This window comes from Ooceraea biroi, chromosome 2, assembly GCF_003672135.1.
Source record: "Ooceraea biroi isolate clonal line C1 chromosome 2, Obir_v5.4, whole genome shotgun sequence".
In the NCBI taxonomy this organism is placed as follows: domain Eukaryota; kingdom Metazoa; phylum Arthropoda; class Insecta; order Hymenoptera; family Formicidae; genus Ooceraea; species Ooceraea biroi.
The window spans coordinates 8239688-8259259 of NC_039507.1; the positions used below are offsets into that span (position 1 = coordinate 8239688).

Consider the following 19572-nt stretch of genomic DNA (forward strand, 5'->3'; position numbering starts at 1 on the left):
CCCAGTCATTTCACGTATTAGCAGCATACTCATAATGTCATCTAAAAGTTATTATAAGAAACTTGCAGTACCATGCTTTGAAGTTTCACTAAAATATCGCAGTAGCATAAAAGACTTTAATTAAATTCAATTCAATTATAAAAAGCGGGCAAAAACGCGCGTAAAACGCGATACAAACGGTTTTTGACGGCACAAAAATAGACACTTTTGAAGCTTTGTTTTGTTATTTTTTGATTTATTGCGCATTGAGTCATTCATGTATTTAAAACATATTATGCAACTTATAAAACTCACAAATCCCATCTTTCCCGTGTTCCTGTCGTACACTACTGGGAGCACGAAAGAACCGCGGTTTGCAAGAGCAAGCCGTGACAGCAAACGTAAACCAAATTACGCACCGAGTGACGGATGATGCCGGAGCCTCGCTGCGATTCCCGCAGAGAACGTGACACAAAACATCACCAACCCGAAAACAACCCCCGGAACCTTCCGCGCGAGTGTCGCCAGAGTCGCCGCGACAATATTATCTCCGTCTTCTCTATGCAGTCTCCCTTCGAGAAAACAGAAAAACACGAGTCAGGATAGTTAAAGCGGCGTGTAAAAAAGAAGGTAAAAAGAAAGAAAAAGATGAATTCGACCCTTGTTTGATCTTTGTGGATTACACCTATCCTTCTGACCCCTCCCCCCCGTCCTTCCGTCCTTCACCCGTTCGTTCTCCATCTCTCGTTTTCCTTGTTCCCTCGTGCCCCTGCTTGCGTCGTCGCCGCGGCGCTACCATCCCTCCGGGCGGCACTTTATTCCACCCTCGCCTCGATGTGAAGTGGGTGGCCGCGAGGTCGATGGGTGCCACAGGGACGAACGGGGTGCGCGACGGAGGGATGTGGCGGCACACCGTGGGAGTGTGGCGTTCTCCACGGGGGTGGCGTGGGTGTGTGAGGGTGAGCGAGCTGGCGAGCGAGCGAAGGACGGGGGTGGGAGGGATAGACGCGTCGTCTCCCCTCCGCATCCCCCACTTTGCCGCGCACCGTACGGGCGCCAACGTCAAGCGCTTTCGAGACGTTAAGGCCGACACTCGCGTCGCGCACCTCGGCCCGACGACATCGTCTGGTCGCGGAGGGACACACGCGTCGCCGTAGGTACCCTGTGTGATCACGTCAAACACCCCCGTCAAGTCCATCATTATCTTCGTTCGCTATTTCATCCCCTCGAAAGCGATACGGAACGAACGCAGCATCCTTCTTCGACCACGCGAGATCTTCGATCGAGAAATTCTCGTCCCTTCGGTGAAATTCTCGTCTCGCATCGAACGACTATCTGGATTCTCTTTATCTTTGTTCTACGATCCTTTTCCTTATTTGCATTCGCATTGCACTCGCGACACGTGGTTCGCGACGATCGTTATGTGCATACTGTGGCGGGTAGAAGGGTGAAGTGTTCTCTCGGCGAGATACGTAAGTGAGACCACGAGACGAAAGAAGAACGAAGGAGTTCGTAATCCGCCTCGCGATAGGCGCCCGATCGGTTTCTCGATGCGCCCTTCGTCAGGCGGTGAAAGTCGCACGTGGTGGCAACTCGGCGATCTCTGACGAGAGCCCCGCGTAGTGGCCGTAAGAAGCTGCGTAACATTAACCGATCAGTGAAAAGGGAAGGATCCAACGTCGACGAGTATCCTCGTCGAGATCGACGATGACGAGAACTATGAAGAAATCCTACTTCGTCTTCGTGAGTACCAAAGTTTTTTATGGCGTTCCGATGCACCCGCTTGCAAAGCACGGCGTCTCGACGTCAACAACGAGAAGATATACCCTCTCTTTCAACCCCTTCTCATCTTCTTTTAATTCTGCTCTTCAGTCTTTCCTTCCTCTTCCTTGATCGCCGTCACTTGGGAGTCGACGGGAAAGAGGTCGGTTCCTCCTGGGACCTGGGCACATTTTATGCTCGTCCCGACTCTTGCTTGTTTCGTCAGGAAGATCAAAGACCGCCCAGCATCGCTTTAATCTGTCAATGGCCGCTGCGTCTTTCTCATTTCCCTTTGAGTGGCCGAAACTTTTGAATGTGGTCTCGGGAGGTTAGCCGAGTCTTGGTGTCCTTTCGCTGCGCCCACCACCACCCTCATCCTCTACGGTCCAAGAACGGCGAAATTAACGACGTGACCACGTGACTCTCCCTCTCCTTGCACCAGGGTTGAAGGGGAACGAGGTCAGTCGGTGCACGCGAGCCGACCAATGTCGGTTTCCAGGCTTTTCGGAGCATGCCGAGATATAGGATATACTTTGGCCGCGGCCAATTTCGCGAGATCCATAGATTCCGCTTCGCTGTGTGTCCTCAAGATATCATCAAGATTATACCAATGCCATTTCTATCACCGAGATGATACTTTGAGATTCATATCGAGCATAAACAAAAAAAGATATAATTATAGTAGCGACCATTGTTCCAGACTCTGAATAGTTGTCGAAGCGGAAGTTAACATTTTCTACATTTATTAGCTCATTTTTAAACGACCAGAGAAAATCTGCCTAAAAGAGTTTCAAGGGAATTTTTATCGCGCTTTCATTGGTGGATAAACTAATATTGACATGTCATCTTTTTGGCATCTTTGTAAAGTCTGTTATTAATCGCGCATATTCCGAATAATCCAGAGCGATATATTTGATTTCTACGCGGAGAAGAGGAACGTAGCAACTGTTCTAAATAGACAGAGACGAATAAAGATAACAATCAGAACAGTAACATATATAAATTGCGAGACGCAGACTAGTAGAGGGAGCACAACCAACCAACCAACCACCGTTGTTACACATACGTCGCACATACGTCAGGCATTGCTATCAACGGATCATCCGTCGTACAACAAAAGAAGAAAAGCTTCCTCACCGTGAATTTTGGGACATTTCTGTTTGATATAGCGGAAACTTCGCCGAACTTACGAGCGAACTGTGTGCCGCGCACAATACAAACGAGGAGCTTCCGCGCTTCTTCAGCGGCAGCGTCTCGAAAGAACTCGAGAGAACGCGGAACTAAAGTAAGGGAAGCAACGGCCATATACTCGCTCGTATTTTCGGTGTTTGTGAGTTTCGGTGCGGAGGATTTATCGGGGTGTACGATGCATCTATTGTTGGTTCGCGGATTCATCCGCGAAAACTCGTCAGGAATCGCAGACGTTGCTCGTGCTCCGATTCGTTTTAGGTTTACTCCGACTCTGGATAAATATGCACTCGCGAGTTATTATCAATTAAATATGCAGTCGTGTGTCTCGGCATCGATATTAAACGTCACGACGTATTTTTGTCGATTTATTTCTGCTGTACCAAGAGATCCAATCCCACACGAGGAACTTCTACGTTCCTAACGATCCGGAATATTGCCAGGAAAATTGTAACGAGGAATTCAATCAGCGGAAGATTCGATAAATTGAGTAAAGAGAAATGGCGCTCTCTACGAATACGTGCTGTTTTCACTTCGTTTTCATTCCCCGCGGGGAAGAAGACTCTTTGGCCGCTTTTAAAAGGGTCTTCGCGTTCCATAATTCTTGAATATTTTCGCCGCGTCCTCTTGTATCTTTACCAGGATCTTCCTACTTCGTACAAGACTCTCCATCCTGTTTCGAGATGCGCGTAAAGCACTGAGGAAAAGGGAGCGGAGCGTAATCTCCGCACAATGCCAAGAGATCCCTTGTCCTGATTTGTTTCCCTTGTCGCCGGGACTTTCGCACCTGCCGAACGAGAACTAGAGCTCAAGAATGATAAAAAGAAGAAGAAAGAGAAACAGGTGACTTTTCGACATGCCTCGAGTGCGCTTTATTGCCTTTCGATTCTACGTGGCCACCCCCAGAGCGTAGCTCTTGTCGATCCTCAGCCCATTGTCGGGCCCTCCGCCGACTAGGACCTGTCACTGGGGCCTATCTTGGTCTGTGTTTTTGTGTTCGCCTTTCTGAACCGTATACCCATAAAGAACTCACGAAAGACCCACGCGGCTGGTGCCGCAAACAATACCGATGGAATGAGCGCCAGTTAACCGCCTACAAATCTTCGTGGACGAAGACAGTGCGCAGGAAAGACGAAAAGAGGATGCGTGTGTATCGATTCCGGGATCTCTTGACATTATCGTCAGTTCTCGCCTGCGAAATTTCTCATTGAGGCGTCTCGCGCACGAAACTACCTTCCTCGGAGTTAGTCTCTCTCGATACGATTTTTAACAATAATAATTTCCAAGGCACACCGAAGTAAGCACGCGTCTCGCAATTAGCGCGACTACGCCGCCAGTACGGGCTTAGAACTTTAATATTTCCGCACGTGGAGAGAAGCTCGTGTTGGTACTGGAATTCGCGATTCCGAGGCAGACGGTGAGTCGCGGGAGGGAAAGGTACAGCGAATATAACAAGTTAGGTAATGCACGCTTCCGCGATACACTTCCGGCGCATATAAAATAAAGCGCGTTTACGTCCTCGCGCAAAATGCTTGTTACATTTGCTCGCTACTAGGCAGGATATGTAACGGGAAAACAGATTTTTTCGAACTTGCTTCGCATGGTAATAATGCGATAAATATTCTGTTTTCGTGTTATTCCGACAATATAACCATCCCAATAACGTGGACCATTTTGAATAATAATCTGTTTCGCGAAAAATAAACTAAACGATTCTATAAAGTTACAATTCAATAATAAAATTAAATAAACAAGGCAAATATTCCAGAAAATATTTGACGTCCCAATAATTTCATCCGAATAAGATTTGTTTGAAAATTTGTACATCAAAATATTTAACCAAAACCTGCCATTTAAAAACCCTGGTATATTCTTCCTTGAAAGATCTTCCTTGCAGAGTCACGATGAAATAATTTTCCGCAAAGTTCGAAGGCAGTGGTGATGTCGTGTACTTTATGCATTTGGGGGATTACGTTTCTTTGACGGAGCACATACGCGTGCCTGAAAAGAAAATACGAACATTTTGTCGCATGGGAAAGCAGACGAGAAGGCGACTTGCGGAGAGACGCGAGGAGGAAAATTAAGCAACGAGCACTCGCTGTAGATTGAACGGCTACCTTGCGAAAAAAGCGATCTCTAAACCAAGAAGCGTTTTATTGATTTATTCTACGGTATGTTTCAAAGCAAACGCGATATTAACCGATATAACCGTTCCCTTACTGCGCGTGTAAGCAAAGTTTGATCGAGCTTACCGGGATAACCGTAATCCAGAATGAGAAATGTATAAGCGCACCGGTGACTTCCTTCGTTTAACTCTTACTTGTATAATATACAAGAGTCTAACCAGTCATCTTTCATCGAGATGATGTATGACTAGTACTAGAACAAGCTCGTCTGCAGAGTTGTTCGTGCACTGATGAAGAAAGCGCAAATACAAGAATCATTATCATTCGAAGCTGTCTTATCAAATATGTTCTACACTTTCACAAAGAGTAATTAATCATATTTTTTAATTAATTTCATAATTTATATTAATTTCTAATTTATATTAATTTCGTTACAAAGTCTCATTTTTTATTGGTAACATACATTTATACTATACTTTAACATTGATATTTTATATCGATACTAAGTTCCGTGAATTTTACACCACGCATTATGTCCGTCTAATTAAATGCATACGATTTAAACAATATCACGATCACTGAATGGCATTATTGAAATTCCTTCGTACACGCACGTGGCGCTTTCCGTCTCGAGTCTCGCGCACGCAAACGTTAACGCGCTTGGAGAACGCGTCTCTCCATCCGTTGCTGCACGCCTCGACGTAAAGGTATAACGTGAAGGTCGATTATAATGGGGCGTTTTAAACGGCCCCCTGGACGGGACCGCAAACGGGGTTTGCCCGGGTACGGGGTCGAGGAGGAAGGGAGAAACGAGCAGGCCGCACGGAAGCGTTTATGATCTATGGGCGGAATGGCTGGAATTATGTACGAGGGAAGATTGTGCAAAGTGGATTAGCGGGATATTAGCGGCGGTCAAGCGTGCGGGCGTTTTCAAGATAAATACTTTGGCACGATATAAGCCCCCGTGTCGTGTTACAAAGCGCCCCGGGAATTGTTAGCCGCGTCTGCGCGTCGCGTGATTGAGTCTCGAGCTTTCGGGGTGCCTCGGTTTCGAAGGGACGAGAAAGAGAAAGAGAGAGAGAGAAAGAGGGTGTGCGTGGCCGACGCGAAGCGCTTTCAGACTCTTATTAGAAATTCGAAGAGAGGCGGGAGGGTGGGTGGCATTCCTTAGCACCTCGTTAATATCGCCGGGCAGCGTTAAGCGGTTTATCTCGGGCTTCGATCGAGACGTCGAGATTGAATCCGCTCGGCTGGCCACGCCGATTCGGTACGGTGCGGTTATTCTCGTCGCGGTGCATCGGACGCGATGCAGTCAGATCTCGTGCAGCTTTAATCAATTTTCTTCTTAAATCATCATATGCGCGCGAATTACGCTTCTTTCTTTCACTATTTAATGCCCCTGTTCATGTTTTATTCCTCTGATTCCTTTTATACTTATTGTTCTTAGCGCGCACTTTTATTCTCGCTCCTTTCTTCTTTCATCTTTTAAACGTAACGTTCCTTCTGTCAATTCATATTCGCCCTTTTGATTGTTCTTTCTTTCTCCGCTTTCTCTCAGTCTGCAACTTTTTTATATGAAATAATATAAGCATGTATATATATTATTACCTCTTGCATACGGTTCTATTTAAGAACTGAGGTCAACGATACGAACATAAGCTTAAAATATATCAATGCGCGAGATGGAATTCTGCTTGAATGGATAAGTTAGACGTTTTGATAGACATCTTGACGGTAATCTATTTCAAATATTTTTTGACAATTTTAGGATAACTCTGTTAAGTATTTAATATCTGAAAGTATTATTTTTGACGTAAATCGTAAAAATAGATATACATTTCGGATTTTACTATCACCTGTAATATCACTGTTTTTTTATATTTCTTCTATTAGGGATGTGATTTAGTTTTGAGTGTTTTGCAAGCGATGGCTTTAATGTCAGTGTTTTCGAAGACATTCCAATGGCAGCTGTTGTTTCTTAAAGTTTTGACATTAATCCATTAATATTTAGTCATTTATTAGCAATAGATGCAATAAAAATCGTGTTTATATCATCGTAAAAATGGAGCTTCCAAAAGAGCATTTTCGACATTTGTTTCTATTATTTTTTAATCAGAAAAAAACTGCTGCTGAAAGGATTATAGAATTCTTGTGGAAATGTATGATGATGCTGTCTCATCAGTTAAGACGTCTGACAAGGGAAGGTTTTTAGGTGTTACACTCGGATTTCAAAAATTTTTTGCATGCAGGCAGGGAGGTCCCCAAATAGAAAAAAAAATAAAAGTAGCGGCCCAAATACATATTTGCGCGCTACGTACGCAATTTTCGATGTTAGGTTAATTACTCAAAAATGCTATTTCCAATCGAATTCTTTACATTTTTTATTTCACCTAATGCACATTTATATTGCTTTGAATAATTTTGTGTGTGTGTATGTGTGTGCGTGTGTGTACTTGTGTGTGTTTAGAAAATACGAGCGTCTAATGTAATCTCGTGCCGCGCGAGCACAGTGCGTATAAAAGGCCCACTGCTCAAAAATGGTATTTGCATCGTAACTTTTTTAATTTTTTACTGCAACTGCCAATGCACACAATTTGGAATAATTGTACATTGCGCAAATCGTAGTTTGCTCTTTCTGCGTGATTTATTGTATGCGACTTTAAATAGATTTGATCAGAATCCATAACGAGGACATAAAAGATCTGGTCAAGGGAGGTTTTTAATTCTTTCAGTTTTAATTTTGGTTTTGATTTCTTTTTAAAGCGTTGTGCATTAGGTGAAATAAAAAATGTAAAGAATTCGATTGGAAATAGAATTTTTGAGTAATTAACCTAACATCGAAAATTGCGCACGTAGCGCGCAAATATGCATTTGGGCCGCTACTTTTATAATTTTTCTTCTATTTGGGGACCTCCCTACCTGCATGCAAAAAATTTTTGAAATCCGAGTGTAACACCTAAAAACCTTTGCTTGTGAGTACTAATTTAGGCGATTTAAAAGTGCTGATTTCAATGTGAACGACAAAAAATGGTCGAGACAACCAAAAAAGCTTAAATATGCAGATTTGCAAACATTATTGGACGAAAATCTAACACAATCCACTTCAGAACGTGCTAGAGCATTAAATGTTGATCGTACAATAGTATCAAACATTTACATGATATGGGAAAGAAAAAACCTTTAAAAATAAATCATACTTCTAATATTAGTGTTGCGGATTTAAGCATGAGTTCGCGATGGATGTACTCGAATTTGGATGTAGCTATCTGTATCTGTCCCGGGGAAGCAGCCTTAATGCGGACGAATCAACGATACGCACGTTTCAATCTGTGTAGCATTAACTCGTGCGCTTTCCACACACATATACATATATCGTGCTATACTGTTACACACTATCACCGTGCATTATTACGTGAGTATCTGAACTACTTTTCTTACTGGTCTGGAATAAGATAATTATAATATTAATTTAGCAAGTCGGCCAGTTATCTTTATTTTTGGACACGTCGGAACACATGGTAAATTATCGATTTTAGATATTTTTGCAATAAGTCACTGAGAGATTGAACGTATTATGGAAATATCACTGATGAGTATTGAATAACATTGAATAAAACCGATCGCGCCGTCTAAAAACGTGCATTGATTATATCATCTGTCTCAGATAGATATCGTGTATCGCGTGCAATGTGCTTCTAAAATCTTAATGTCTAAATGGCTAATAAAATCCTAATAAGTTTCATATCACTCGAACATGTTATATAATCAATAAATGGCATTTTAACAAATAAATGAAAAATAAAAAATCCAAAACAATTTTATTGTAGCACTGAGCGCTATTTTTGATATTCTTAACGCTCGATGTGCAATCGCTGCGGGAAATAGTTTCGAATCAGCTATTCGTTTTTCTCTTTCACGTTTCTATCGAGATCGCAATTACAGTCGCAACACCGCGAGCCGAAACGCGCCAATAAAAGCCTACGAGCTAACTTGTTCTTGGAAGACAGTAAGCTCGGCTCGCCCATGGGAAATCTGAGCAAGCGTACTGTATGTGCCCAGGTTCCTGGCTCGCTTACGGGCATAGAGAAGCGCCATATGGATACCGTACGAGCGACCGGCACGAGAGTTCGGTAATGGCTGTGAGAATTTCCGAGAGTCTCGCCGGATTAGCGAACCAGTCGTTCTCCGATCTGATCCTGCACGTACCGCGGCCACATCCCTTAGCCTATCGAACCTTTTAATTAAATCATTACGTAACCGGAACATCATTTCGCGGATAATTGCTGTGGTCGCTGTTCATCGTACTAGCCGATTCTCCGCTGCTCTGAAAATAATTGCAATCCGAAAATCTGGATCGCGCCATGAAACTCCGAAACTCTGAAAAACCGTGACATCTTGCCCGGCATATAGTTTTTCTCGCACGCTCGGTTAAATATGTACACTAAGGTGCATTGATTCGCGTGGTAGCAGATATTTATATTAATATTTATTAATATTACTATATATAATAATATATATATATATTATTATATATATATATACATATATATTACATGTATATAATATTATAATATACACATATATATAATATATATATTAATATTAATAAATATATATATTCGCTACTACGCGAATTAATGCACCTTAGTGTACGTGCCTGTATCTACTCGAATAAATTCTGATAACGATCATACTAAATTGCGAAAATGCATCGTGTCACGTGAATCTGCTAGACGTGTATGTATTAAAGGAAATTTCTTTAAAATTTATTATCAATTCCCCTTTTCAGAAACGTAACGCGCTTAAAATATGTCGTGACAATTTTCAGAGGACTTATATAACAAATATTATCAGATATTCTTGTCGCATAATCTGCGAACTCCTCAAGTTAAAAGCTAAATTGGTTCTTTTTAAATTTATCATCCGTCCTGATACTCGGAGCTATTGCTAAAATGTCGCATGCACTCGTTGGATAGCAATATTTACGACCATATATGGAACCTGATCCCGAACACGAGATATCAATGTAACTGTCGACAAACACCAGACTGCATCTTCGAATCTGAATACCTCGAAACGTCCCGAATGGAGAACGCATTCAGGTACGAATCGGAGAGGGACGGGGAGGCGATTATTGAACGCGAAGCATTTGCGATAAAAGACGCGCTCGTTACCGGAGTCATCCTCGAGAGCAGTGACCGGCCCATTTCGACCAATCAGTCTTTACTCGATCGCGGCCGGGGCGGTCGAGTGGTCCGGTTAATGGGTTAAGAGAGGCCGGACTCTCTCCAGGTACCGGCGCTCGCGAGGCACTTTACAGATTGCCCCTCGGAGTAGTAAGCCGTTAAGCCCCATGCTCTGTACAGAAAATGTTTTAAGAACTTAAGGGCTGCGGCCGGCCTAAAAGGATTACGGCCGATCCGGCGTGTGACCACGCGCGCGCGAGGACGTTTAAGAGTGGAAGCGCTCGCGCTTATCTCGGTAACGACCTCTCTCCCGAGGTTTTACGGATCTCCTCCTTCGGTGCTCGCCAATCGTCTGCCCGATAGCGGTTGTAGCGCGTGCTAGATGTCGCCGGAACGATCGGGAATTCGAGGATTACGGCTCATGCACGTACGTACGCGCAAGGTGGCGACGGGCACGACGTCGTTGGTGCCGGCCGGGACGTCGAATACTATCCGCTCCTCGTAAATTCTTCAGCGACGTCATCGCCCCGAAGTGCCTCGATCTCGCAGCACGCGCGTTGGACGTATCCGCTCGGATATGGATATGTAAATGCGGACGCGCATGTTGCGAACAGCGTAAAGGAAAATCAAAAATACTTGCTTCGATGGCGTGACGTTAGTCTCGCGTTTTACGGATTCCGTCACTCCGGATTCCATGATTCCGTTACACGCTCGCGATCACATTTGGCGTTGCGTCGCGCCGTCGCAGCTAATTTTCGTCCGTCACTGATATCGACGGAACGCGGTCCATTTTTAATCCGCCGGCGAGAGGGATTGCTCGGCCGTTCGTAACGCTAATAACGGATAAGCCAAATGTCCGTCGTCGGCGCGAGATACGTCCGATGAGAGGCGTAACCTCACTAATGCGATCGGGACCGGGTAGTCCATCGAGACGACAAATTACAGACACACGACGTGGATAGTAAGGTAGTGGGATCCTGTTCTCTCTCCCTCCGACGACTATTGTACCCGATTTTACGAATTCTCTCCGGAATCCGATCGATAGCTGGCAAGACGTTTGAGAAATTGAAGACTGGTGGACCGCGTAAGTCCAGTCGCTAGTTGGGATAATAGTTGTGCTAGACGCCTTTCATCAACCCGAGACGGAAATGGACCAATACTCGTGGAGGGATTCCGGCTACTCTATTCCCAATCCCACGTGCTTTCCGTCCGCAATAATTTGGCACTCTCTCATGTACGTACCAGGAAAATACGGGACGTACATAGATACGGTCGATCATTCCATCCAGAATACACTGGAGACGCAGCATGCCTTAAATAAAAGAATGCAAAAAAAACACACAGCGACTTTGTCGATTTTCGCAGTATGCCATCGCCGTTGATGCCAAATATTTGTACGGGGAAAGTATGTCGAAGAGAAAAGAGACGTCGGTCTCCGTAGAAGTTATTTGTAATCCCGCCCAAAGTGGCCCAGTACTTGTGATTTTAATCACTGGAAGGACTGCTGGTCTTGTCTATTCAAAAATAGATGACGAATAATCCAGGTCTTAGCGTGGTTTTAAAATCATGTTAGCGCAATTACCAGCGAGGAGTGGAACAAAGGGTTCCTTAAGTTGGATGGAGGAGTCACTTTTATCCCGTGGACTTTTCTTGCCAGTGGATTAATTTAAAATAATTTTCATCTGAATAAATTATATTCAGTGTATACCTTCCCTTTGTCTTGCGAGCTTAAATTACTAGACTAGCGTTATTTTATTCACAGAAATTTCGGAATCTTTGGTAGCGATGGAAACATCTTTTAAATCTGTTCGTTCAAAGTGCACTAGTAGCATTTGCAGCATTATGAATCAGTAGAATGTCTTTGTCAAGAAATTGCGTGCAAATTCTGCAAGCTGAATTTTATTTTCTACTCTGTAATCGAACACGTAATCTTGTATGCCACGTAAATTGCTTCGCACATTATTTCGTAATCGTATGCAAACCGCATGAATGTCAAGGGTGAATAAATTTTTAAGAATTTGAAATGAAAGCGAGATCGATAAAACGAATCTGATATATTATTTCTGTACCTTAGTTCTTTAAGTGACTGTAACTGAATCGGAATAAAATGCAGATGCCTACACAATGCGCATGCAAATTTCCGACTTGTGCATGTACATGTATGCGCGCGTGTCAATGTCTACATGACTCCTGTCGCTATCTTTACTTGTCGGCGATCGATTTCTGCATGATCGGAATTGGGAATTCTATCTCGCGAGGGTCGTAACGAGAAAGGCGAGATTAGATATCGATTACGTTCGCATCGCGCATTACGGTGAGGAGTGATTTTTCGCCGAGTCGATGAGCAATTCTCGGTAGAAATGAAATGCTTCAAGGAACGATATGGTAAATCTGTTTTTGTAATTTTGTTTTTGACATCGATATTTCAAAGTATACTGCGTTATAAGTTAAAAAAACCAATGTATCATTTTCAGTTATAACGTCTCTCAATAATAACATTATCAACAAAATCCAGTTTAATCCATTGACGACTAATATTTTAAAAATAAATCCATTTTTGGAACATATGTTTTATGACGAATCAAAGTAAATGTTTTAAAATTTCTGGGATGTGATTTCGGAAATCTGCAATGATCAAAATAATATTTTAATTCATTTTATTTAAAAATGAAACATAAGAAATCTTGATAACACAATTATGATTATTAATAGATAAAAATTTTAGACTTTATTCGCTATTACTCACACTGTTAAGGCTAATTGAGGTTTATGCCTACCACGTATTGCAATGTGTGGTCTCACTGCTTCGTGGTCAAAGAAAAATCTTCGAAGTTTGCGTTTTATATTTATTTAACGACAGGAATCGATGGCACGAGTATTATTACAGTTAATCTTTTTGTAGGCACGACTCTATCGTTAGCGAATTTCTGAATTCAGAGTTTTGCACACGGATCGTAGGATCGCGCGACTCGCAGGACGAACCGTCTTTACGCGGGTTAATCGTGATAATGGCGCGAAATCAAATAAATACGAATAATATCAAACAGTAAATGATGTTGAACACACACTGTTAATTTTGACACGTGCAAGTTTCTTAAGCGACTTTTTACCATCCAGCTGCGGGATCGCAATCGGAGGAATTAGTTTTATCCGCGTATTAAGCTATATATTCTTATCTTTATGCCCTTTCTCGTTGCAGGAGAACATCATTAACATCTGAATAAATAGACGCACGGGAGCGCGTGCATGCATGTCACTGACGCACACCGGACCCCAATATTTACAATCCTCCAACTAGGGGGTCGCGAAAAAGAGAGAAATTAGCGTTTCTGCTAAGTAGAAAAAACAGCGTACGCGCAGGCACGCCGATGGGTTGCCCACGGTGTTTCCCACGTAATTGCGAGTGCGACGCTGCACTTTAGCATACGCACAGGCACGCTGCACTTTAGAGTGCGCACGGATACATTGCATATATTCATCCCACGATACGGTATGAGGAGAGAAAGAGAGAGAGAGAGAGAGAGAGACGTGATGGCGCGATTGCACTATGCGCTTTGCGTTGTGCGTTTTGTTTCTTCGGCAGGTACGCGAATTAATTGCGACCTCGGGTCGTCGCACTCTCCCGCAGAGTGCGTTAATGACGAGCGCATCGAATATCGCCTGGCTCCCCCTATATACGTATCGCAAGGGTAGTTTGATGCTACCGCTGAAGAACGACTTTCCGATTCAATACGCGAACGAGGAAGAAATGGAATCTTTTTCAAGCAGCATAGGAAATAATCGAGTCGATCGATAGTTGGAAAGTTCGCAACACGGGGAGCTGGAAATGTTAAAATCGTAAGCTGATAAAATGAAGATATGACATTATTTTCTTATTATTAGGAATAGATAAATTGATGAGATGCGTACATACAATAATCGATGATGTAGTAAGATTTAAATATTCGCGTTGCATTCGCGTATAATACAAGTGTACATCTATATACATGAAAGATTTATTTAATATGTTTTGCAATGTATTGTATTATTAAGCGTCAGCAGCGCGTACTAAACCGCATTATTATATGGTAATACAGCAAAAAGCTCATTGTCGTTAGATTTAATCTTTCGTGAATTAATCCTGAGGATTATCTTGAGAATTACATAATTAATGCAAAGAGCTGAAAGCTACTTTGACGCAGTATTTAATAAATTCGACTGTACGTGACTTAGTTTGGTGTACGTACAGTATTTTTCTATACGTATTTATTCTACTGATGAGAGCTACTTATATGTGGCGAATACAGGTCAATTTTTTATTATTATCGCGTGAAAAATAATTATCTCAATCGCCTGTCATTTTTTATATTGAATTTATATGCTTGCGATCTAGAAAAATTTCATTAATCTTGAGACACGTCGACGCGACACTTTTCTCTCTCTATTTCCTTGCCCCCCCCCCCTCTCCCTCTCTCTCACTTTTTCTCGCTCCCAACATAAATGCAATAAAATAAAACTCTAAATAAAAAAAATCTCAATCTTTCCTCACTTGCGATATCATCTAAAAAAGGACTACATGGATGTAACAAAAATAACGTGAACCATAAAGACTGAAAACAGCAGCATACTCGATACTAAATGCATATAACCAGCACGGAACTTTAATATTGCGGAACTTTAATATTTACGGGTTTTGATATGGGGCTCGTCGTTTTGCATTTTGTCTTTGTGCGCGGCGTTCCGTTACGTGTCGAAATATTCTATCGTCACGATAAAGGTTCACGACCGGTGGCCGCAAACTGTGGCAGTATTTCGCACGTCATCAGAAAACCGCGGAAGCTGCGCTGCGGAAAATTGCAGGCTCTGTCGCCCCGCAATCGCACGATAGGAAACGCGAAACTATTTCCGAACGCGGTTAAATAATATCGTCGAAAAGATGAGACGGCCAGAGCGGGTTTTCGAGGGAGAAACATTTTTCTCGAAGCACATTGCGCAAATTACAATCATTCAGCTGTGACGTTTTGTGCGTTTCGGGTAATCTAAATTAATTGAAGAATTTGATATCCAAGACTCGACTCGATAGCAGTATTTTTCCTTCGGCGATGCTGCTTCGCGATTTCACGCGAAGAGATGATTTTAAAAAAAGGACGATGAGGTATCTCTTAAGACAGTGCTGAAGGAGCGAAACGACGCATGGCGGATAAAACCTCGGAATCGGCTGCGTAAAAGCGTATTAATATCGTAAAACGAGCGTTCAATCAGAAATTCTCTATAAAAATTTTACAACCCATCGGCGCACTTAGCGTCCTTGCTGCAGTTATGTTCCGCGTCGCGAGCGCACCGTGTAATCAGGTATTAGAAGAGACCGATCAATGGGGCTTGCGAAGGCCGTTCGGGAAATAGCCTGAAACACTATTTGATATACGAAGCGCGTAATCAAGGGGAAAACGCCGACCGACCCGACCGATGGGAAAACGTACTAACGATCCCGACGACGTCGAGAATGGCAAAGATGAAAAAGAGAACGAAAAAATCGAAGTCTCCCGTGGAAGACAGTGGTGGAAAGTAATTAGGAGGAGCGGACGATTATCACGATTAAAATCCCCTTCTTTCCCCCTCCTCCTCTCCCTTCCCTCAGCGCGGGTAATCTCGCGATTTAACGTCGAGAGGTCGATTTGCATAATCCATCGTAGACAGCGAACGAAATTCGACGTTGAGTTATTCTCGCCGCCACTGCAAGGATGTAATCTTTACGTCGGTCGATCGTTTAAGGGTCCTTTGGCTCTTGGTTCTCGGATTAAGCGAATCAGCTTTAGCGACGCGCTTTTGCAATTATCTTTAACCGATACGGAAAGGATTGGGAAAAAGATTGTGGCTGACACCAATATGGAAGAGAAAAGCTTCGGTTGAAAGTACATCGCAAACGACGTCGACGCGATCCGCTCCAAATCGCAAACGAGCCTCTCAGACTGTAATTAATGCCGGTGCTTAAGGGGGGAGCCTGCTTTAGAACGTTGAAAATAAGGTATAATTTTACGAATTTTTTTGGAGAAACTATACAGCGGATCATTATAAAACTTTGATGCATTTATTAGTACATGTTTAAAGATAAAAAAATTATTTTTTTATTTGAATATATCGCCTGTAGAGGTCGTCCTGGAGGCATCTGCGTGCAGCCGGCATTGTAAATTGGTGAGCATTCTCCTGCCTCCAAATTTCATCCAAACTGAAAAATTGAAATATTTTCTCGTTATTTATGAATTCCCATCGTCGATGAACCTTTAATATTCATAAAAACATTAAGTTAAACAATTATTTTTGCATGAAAAAGTTCAAAAACTTTGCCTAAAAATCGTACTTTTGTGTTCTAAGCTCCACCATTTTGGCACTTTTCAACTTTTTTCTTCTCTCTTTGGTTCATCGACGATGGGAATTCATAAATAACGAAAACACCTTTCAATTTTTTAGTTTAGACGAAATTTGGAGGCAGGAGAATGCTCAGCAATTTGCAATGCCGGCGACGCGGCTGCACTAAGATTTCTCCAGGACGAGCTCTACAAGCGATATATTCAAATCAAAAAATAATTTTTTTTATCTTTAAACATGTACTAATAAATGCATCAAAGTTTTATAATGATCCGCTGTATAGTTTCTCCAAAAACAATTCGTAAAATATACCTTATTTTCAGCGTTCTAAAGCAGGCTCCCCCCTTAAGCGATGCAACCTGTGGACATCTATCGTCATCTTACTCGAGTCGGGTGTGTTACGATTATCCAACCGCAGGGGAAGCAAGGACAAAAACATTCCCGAGATCGGTAGTCTTGACGGTGGTCCTGCATGCAACTGATACACAAATGATCGTTTGATTGATCTTGACTAAAGGACTGAGGCAGAGAGACGTGTCTGGCGGCGTGTCGGTTTTCCCCATCACGTGACGAGCAAGCAGAGTAGGAAGAAATTTCCCACCCCCTTTAACCTCGTGGCAATATCCACGCCTTTATCCATCGAAACAGGAATGGCCGGTCCGGGTGTACCGGACGCCTGAAACCGTCTGGAAAAAGGACGAGATTGGCTTCGGCCGTTTGATCGGGCCAATCTCCACGCGAGCGTCGAAAAGATTCCCTATTCCCCATTACCTCCTTGTGCGCGAGACCGAACCCTTCTTGGCCATGGCCGCAGCCAATATAATTTCAACTTGGCGCTCAAATTTCTCTGATATCCCTTAAGCTGATCGTCCCGGCCAATTCGTTCTCTGTTGAACGAAATAGGACGCGTGTACACGTGCACGGATAGGAGGATACGGCGTAAAGTCTCTGGATGCTGTACGAAAATTTTGAGTGTTTTTGCGAAAATTCCGAGAGATATATCATTGTTATTTAGAATCATGAAGCCTTTATCTAGTAGTTTTACTTGTTATTTTTATGATAGACTAGAAAAAAATTTTTTATGATAGAGCTGAATGAATTGCGAGATTAAATCCTGAACACATGTACACACAGTTACAAAATGAAGATTATATTTGTTGAAGCTATTCACAAAAATTGTCACCAAAAAGTGGCTTAATCGGTTACGCAATAAAAATTTGCACGAGGAAATGAAATAATATTAAATCATTTCATCAATATTTTACGACGTAGAAGTGGGTTTATAAGAGAATGTGGAAAATGGAATTTCGAGAAAGAGGTAGAAGGCGCTATAAATATCTACATAGAGTGCACTCGTACATTGTTCAAGTTAGTTCACACGGAACACGAAATCCGGACACGTTTCGCTACGTTTGACAAATTGACGCGAACTTTAGCGAGTGACTTTTAGTTTGATGTAAGGCGAGCTCTGGCCCGAGTTCGGATGTCAAATTTATTTTCGGTGTGCGGATAGATGAGTAAAGTAGTTTCCCGAAAGGCAATGTCGATTAGTAACGCCAGCACAAAGGTGCCATTGCCAATTTCATTAACCAAACGATTGGTAGTATGTACATCAGAGCGTCCATAATATCCATAACATGAATAACCTGAAGAAAATCCTGCTCTGTTGCAACATGTTTTATCTGCTGCACAAACAATGTAAATAAAATATTTAAAAGAGTATTCAATATTTGACAAAATAAGAAATCTGATCAAATTATAATAATTATTATTCTCATTCTATTACATTGATCTTGGATGAAAACAGTCGGGAAATTGGATAATTATAATAAGACCAGAATTTTCATTTCCGGAAGGAAAACATTTCAAATTGGTTTTTCAATTGAAAATGAATATTTTAAATTGTTCGAAAATCCCGTATACGTGCACAAACTGTTTTTTCCGCACCCATGTTCCCGCGAATCCAAATCCCTTAAGAAAATTGCCAAGGATTGTTGAGGTCCTGAAGAGACAAGCTCGTCTATTCAATTTCTCACGCGCAAAAGACAACTCGCGATAGCTCGAACGGAATCGGATACGTTTCGGTACGTTTGACAAATCGATGGAAGCGAGCTCGCGGAAGTTTTTTCTCTACTGACACGAAAACCCGCCACTTTGCGCAAGTTTTCGATGGGGCACATGGTAGCGTCGGAGCTCCTCAGTTATTTCAGTAAGAGATCGTTTCCGATTTTTCTCGGTGGCGCATAAAATAGCCGGGAGAAACCAAGACTCTCCCACATTTTTATATTTACCATGGTTTTATATTTACCGAAATCTCTTTCGATTCCGCTTTGTGACCGCTCTTTATCGTGATATCCTTCATTATGTTTTGTGGAATAACTGAAACGTTATTACACGGACACAGAGTCATCAATTGCATTACATACAATGTTATCTAGTTAATAAACTCTTTCTCTTTTTTTGGAAGAAAGTATGTTTTTTGAATGATTAATATAATTTGACAATGCGAGCATTTAATTTTAATCGTACCTGCTATATTACGTGTGATCAATATACATGCAATAATTTTACCTAACATAGCGTTAATTAAGGGATTATGATTAATCGGTGAACAGCTGTGGTGTCGAACATATTTTATTTGATAGGTATATAATTATTCAATGAAATAAATGTTCAGAAGGGAACAAGGATTCGTAATTACAACCGTATTGAATGGCTATAAGGTTGCGTGTGACGTAATTAAAATTGTGCATATACAAAGGCTCACAGTGGACGTGAAATCTGAGCCCAACACGACAGTGTAAAACAGAATCGATGATGAGGTTTAATGATTGCTGATAATTCTGATAGATGAATTTCTGAGTAAGTAGGCAGACATTGATAAATTTAAATATACAAATGCATAGGTGAGAGACACAAAATACTGATTATTTATTAATTATGCAACAATATCCGTTGATTTGATCCGTTGAAAAATTGAAAATTGC

The 19572-nt window shown here is 42.1% G+C and overlaps 1 protein-coding gene across 2 annotated transcripts in view; it reads left to right on the forward strand.

The window, feature by feature from the left end:
- Positions 1 to 1068: 1068 nt before the first annotated feature.
- Positions 1069 to 19572, forward strand: part of LOC105276818 (protein madd-4) — a 201945-nt gene continuing 183441 nt past the window's right edge. For both annotated transcript variants that reach the window (XM_011334745.2, XM_011334746.2), the window contains exon 1: positions 1069 to 1722. In XM_011334745.2, coding sequence (XP_011333047.1) covers positions 1687 to 1722 — 36 coding nt within the window. In that variant the 5' untranslated portion in view covers positions 1069 to 1686. The remainder of the gene's footprint in view (positions 1723 to 19572) is intronic.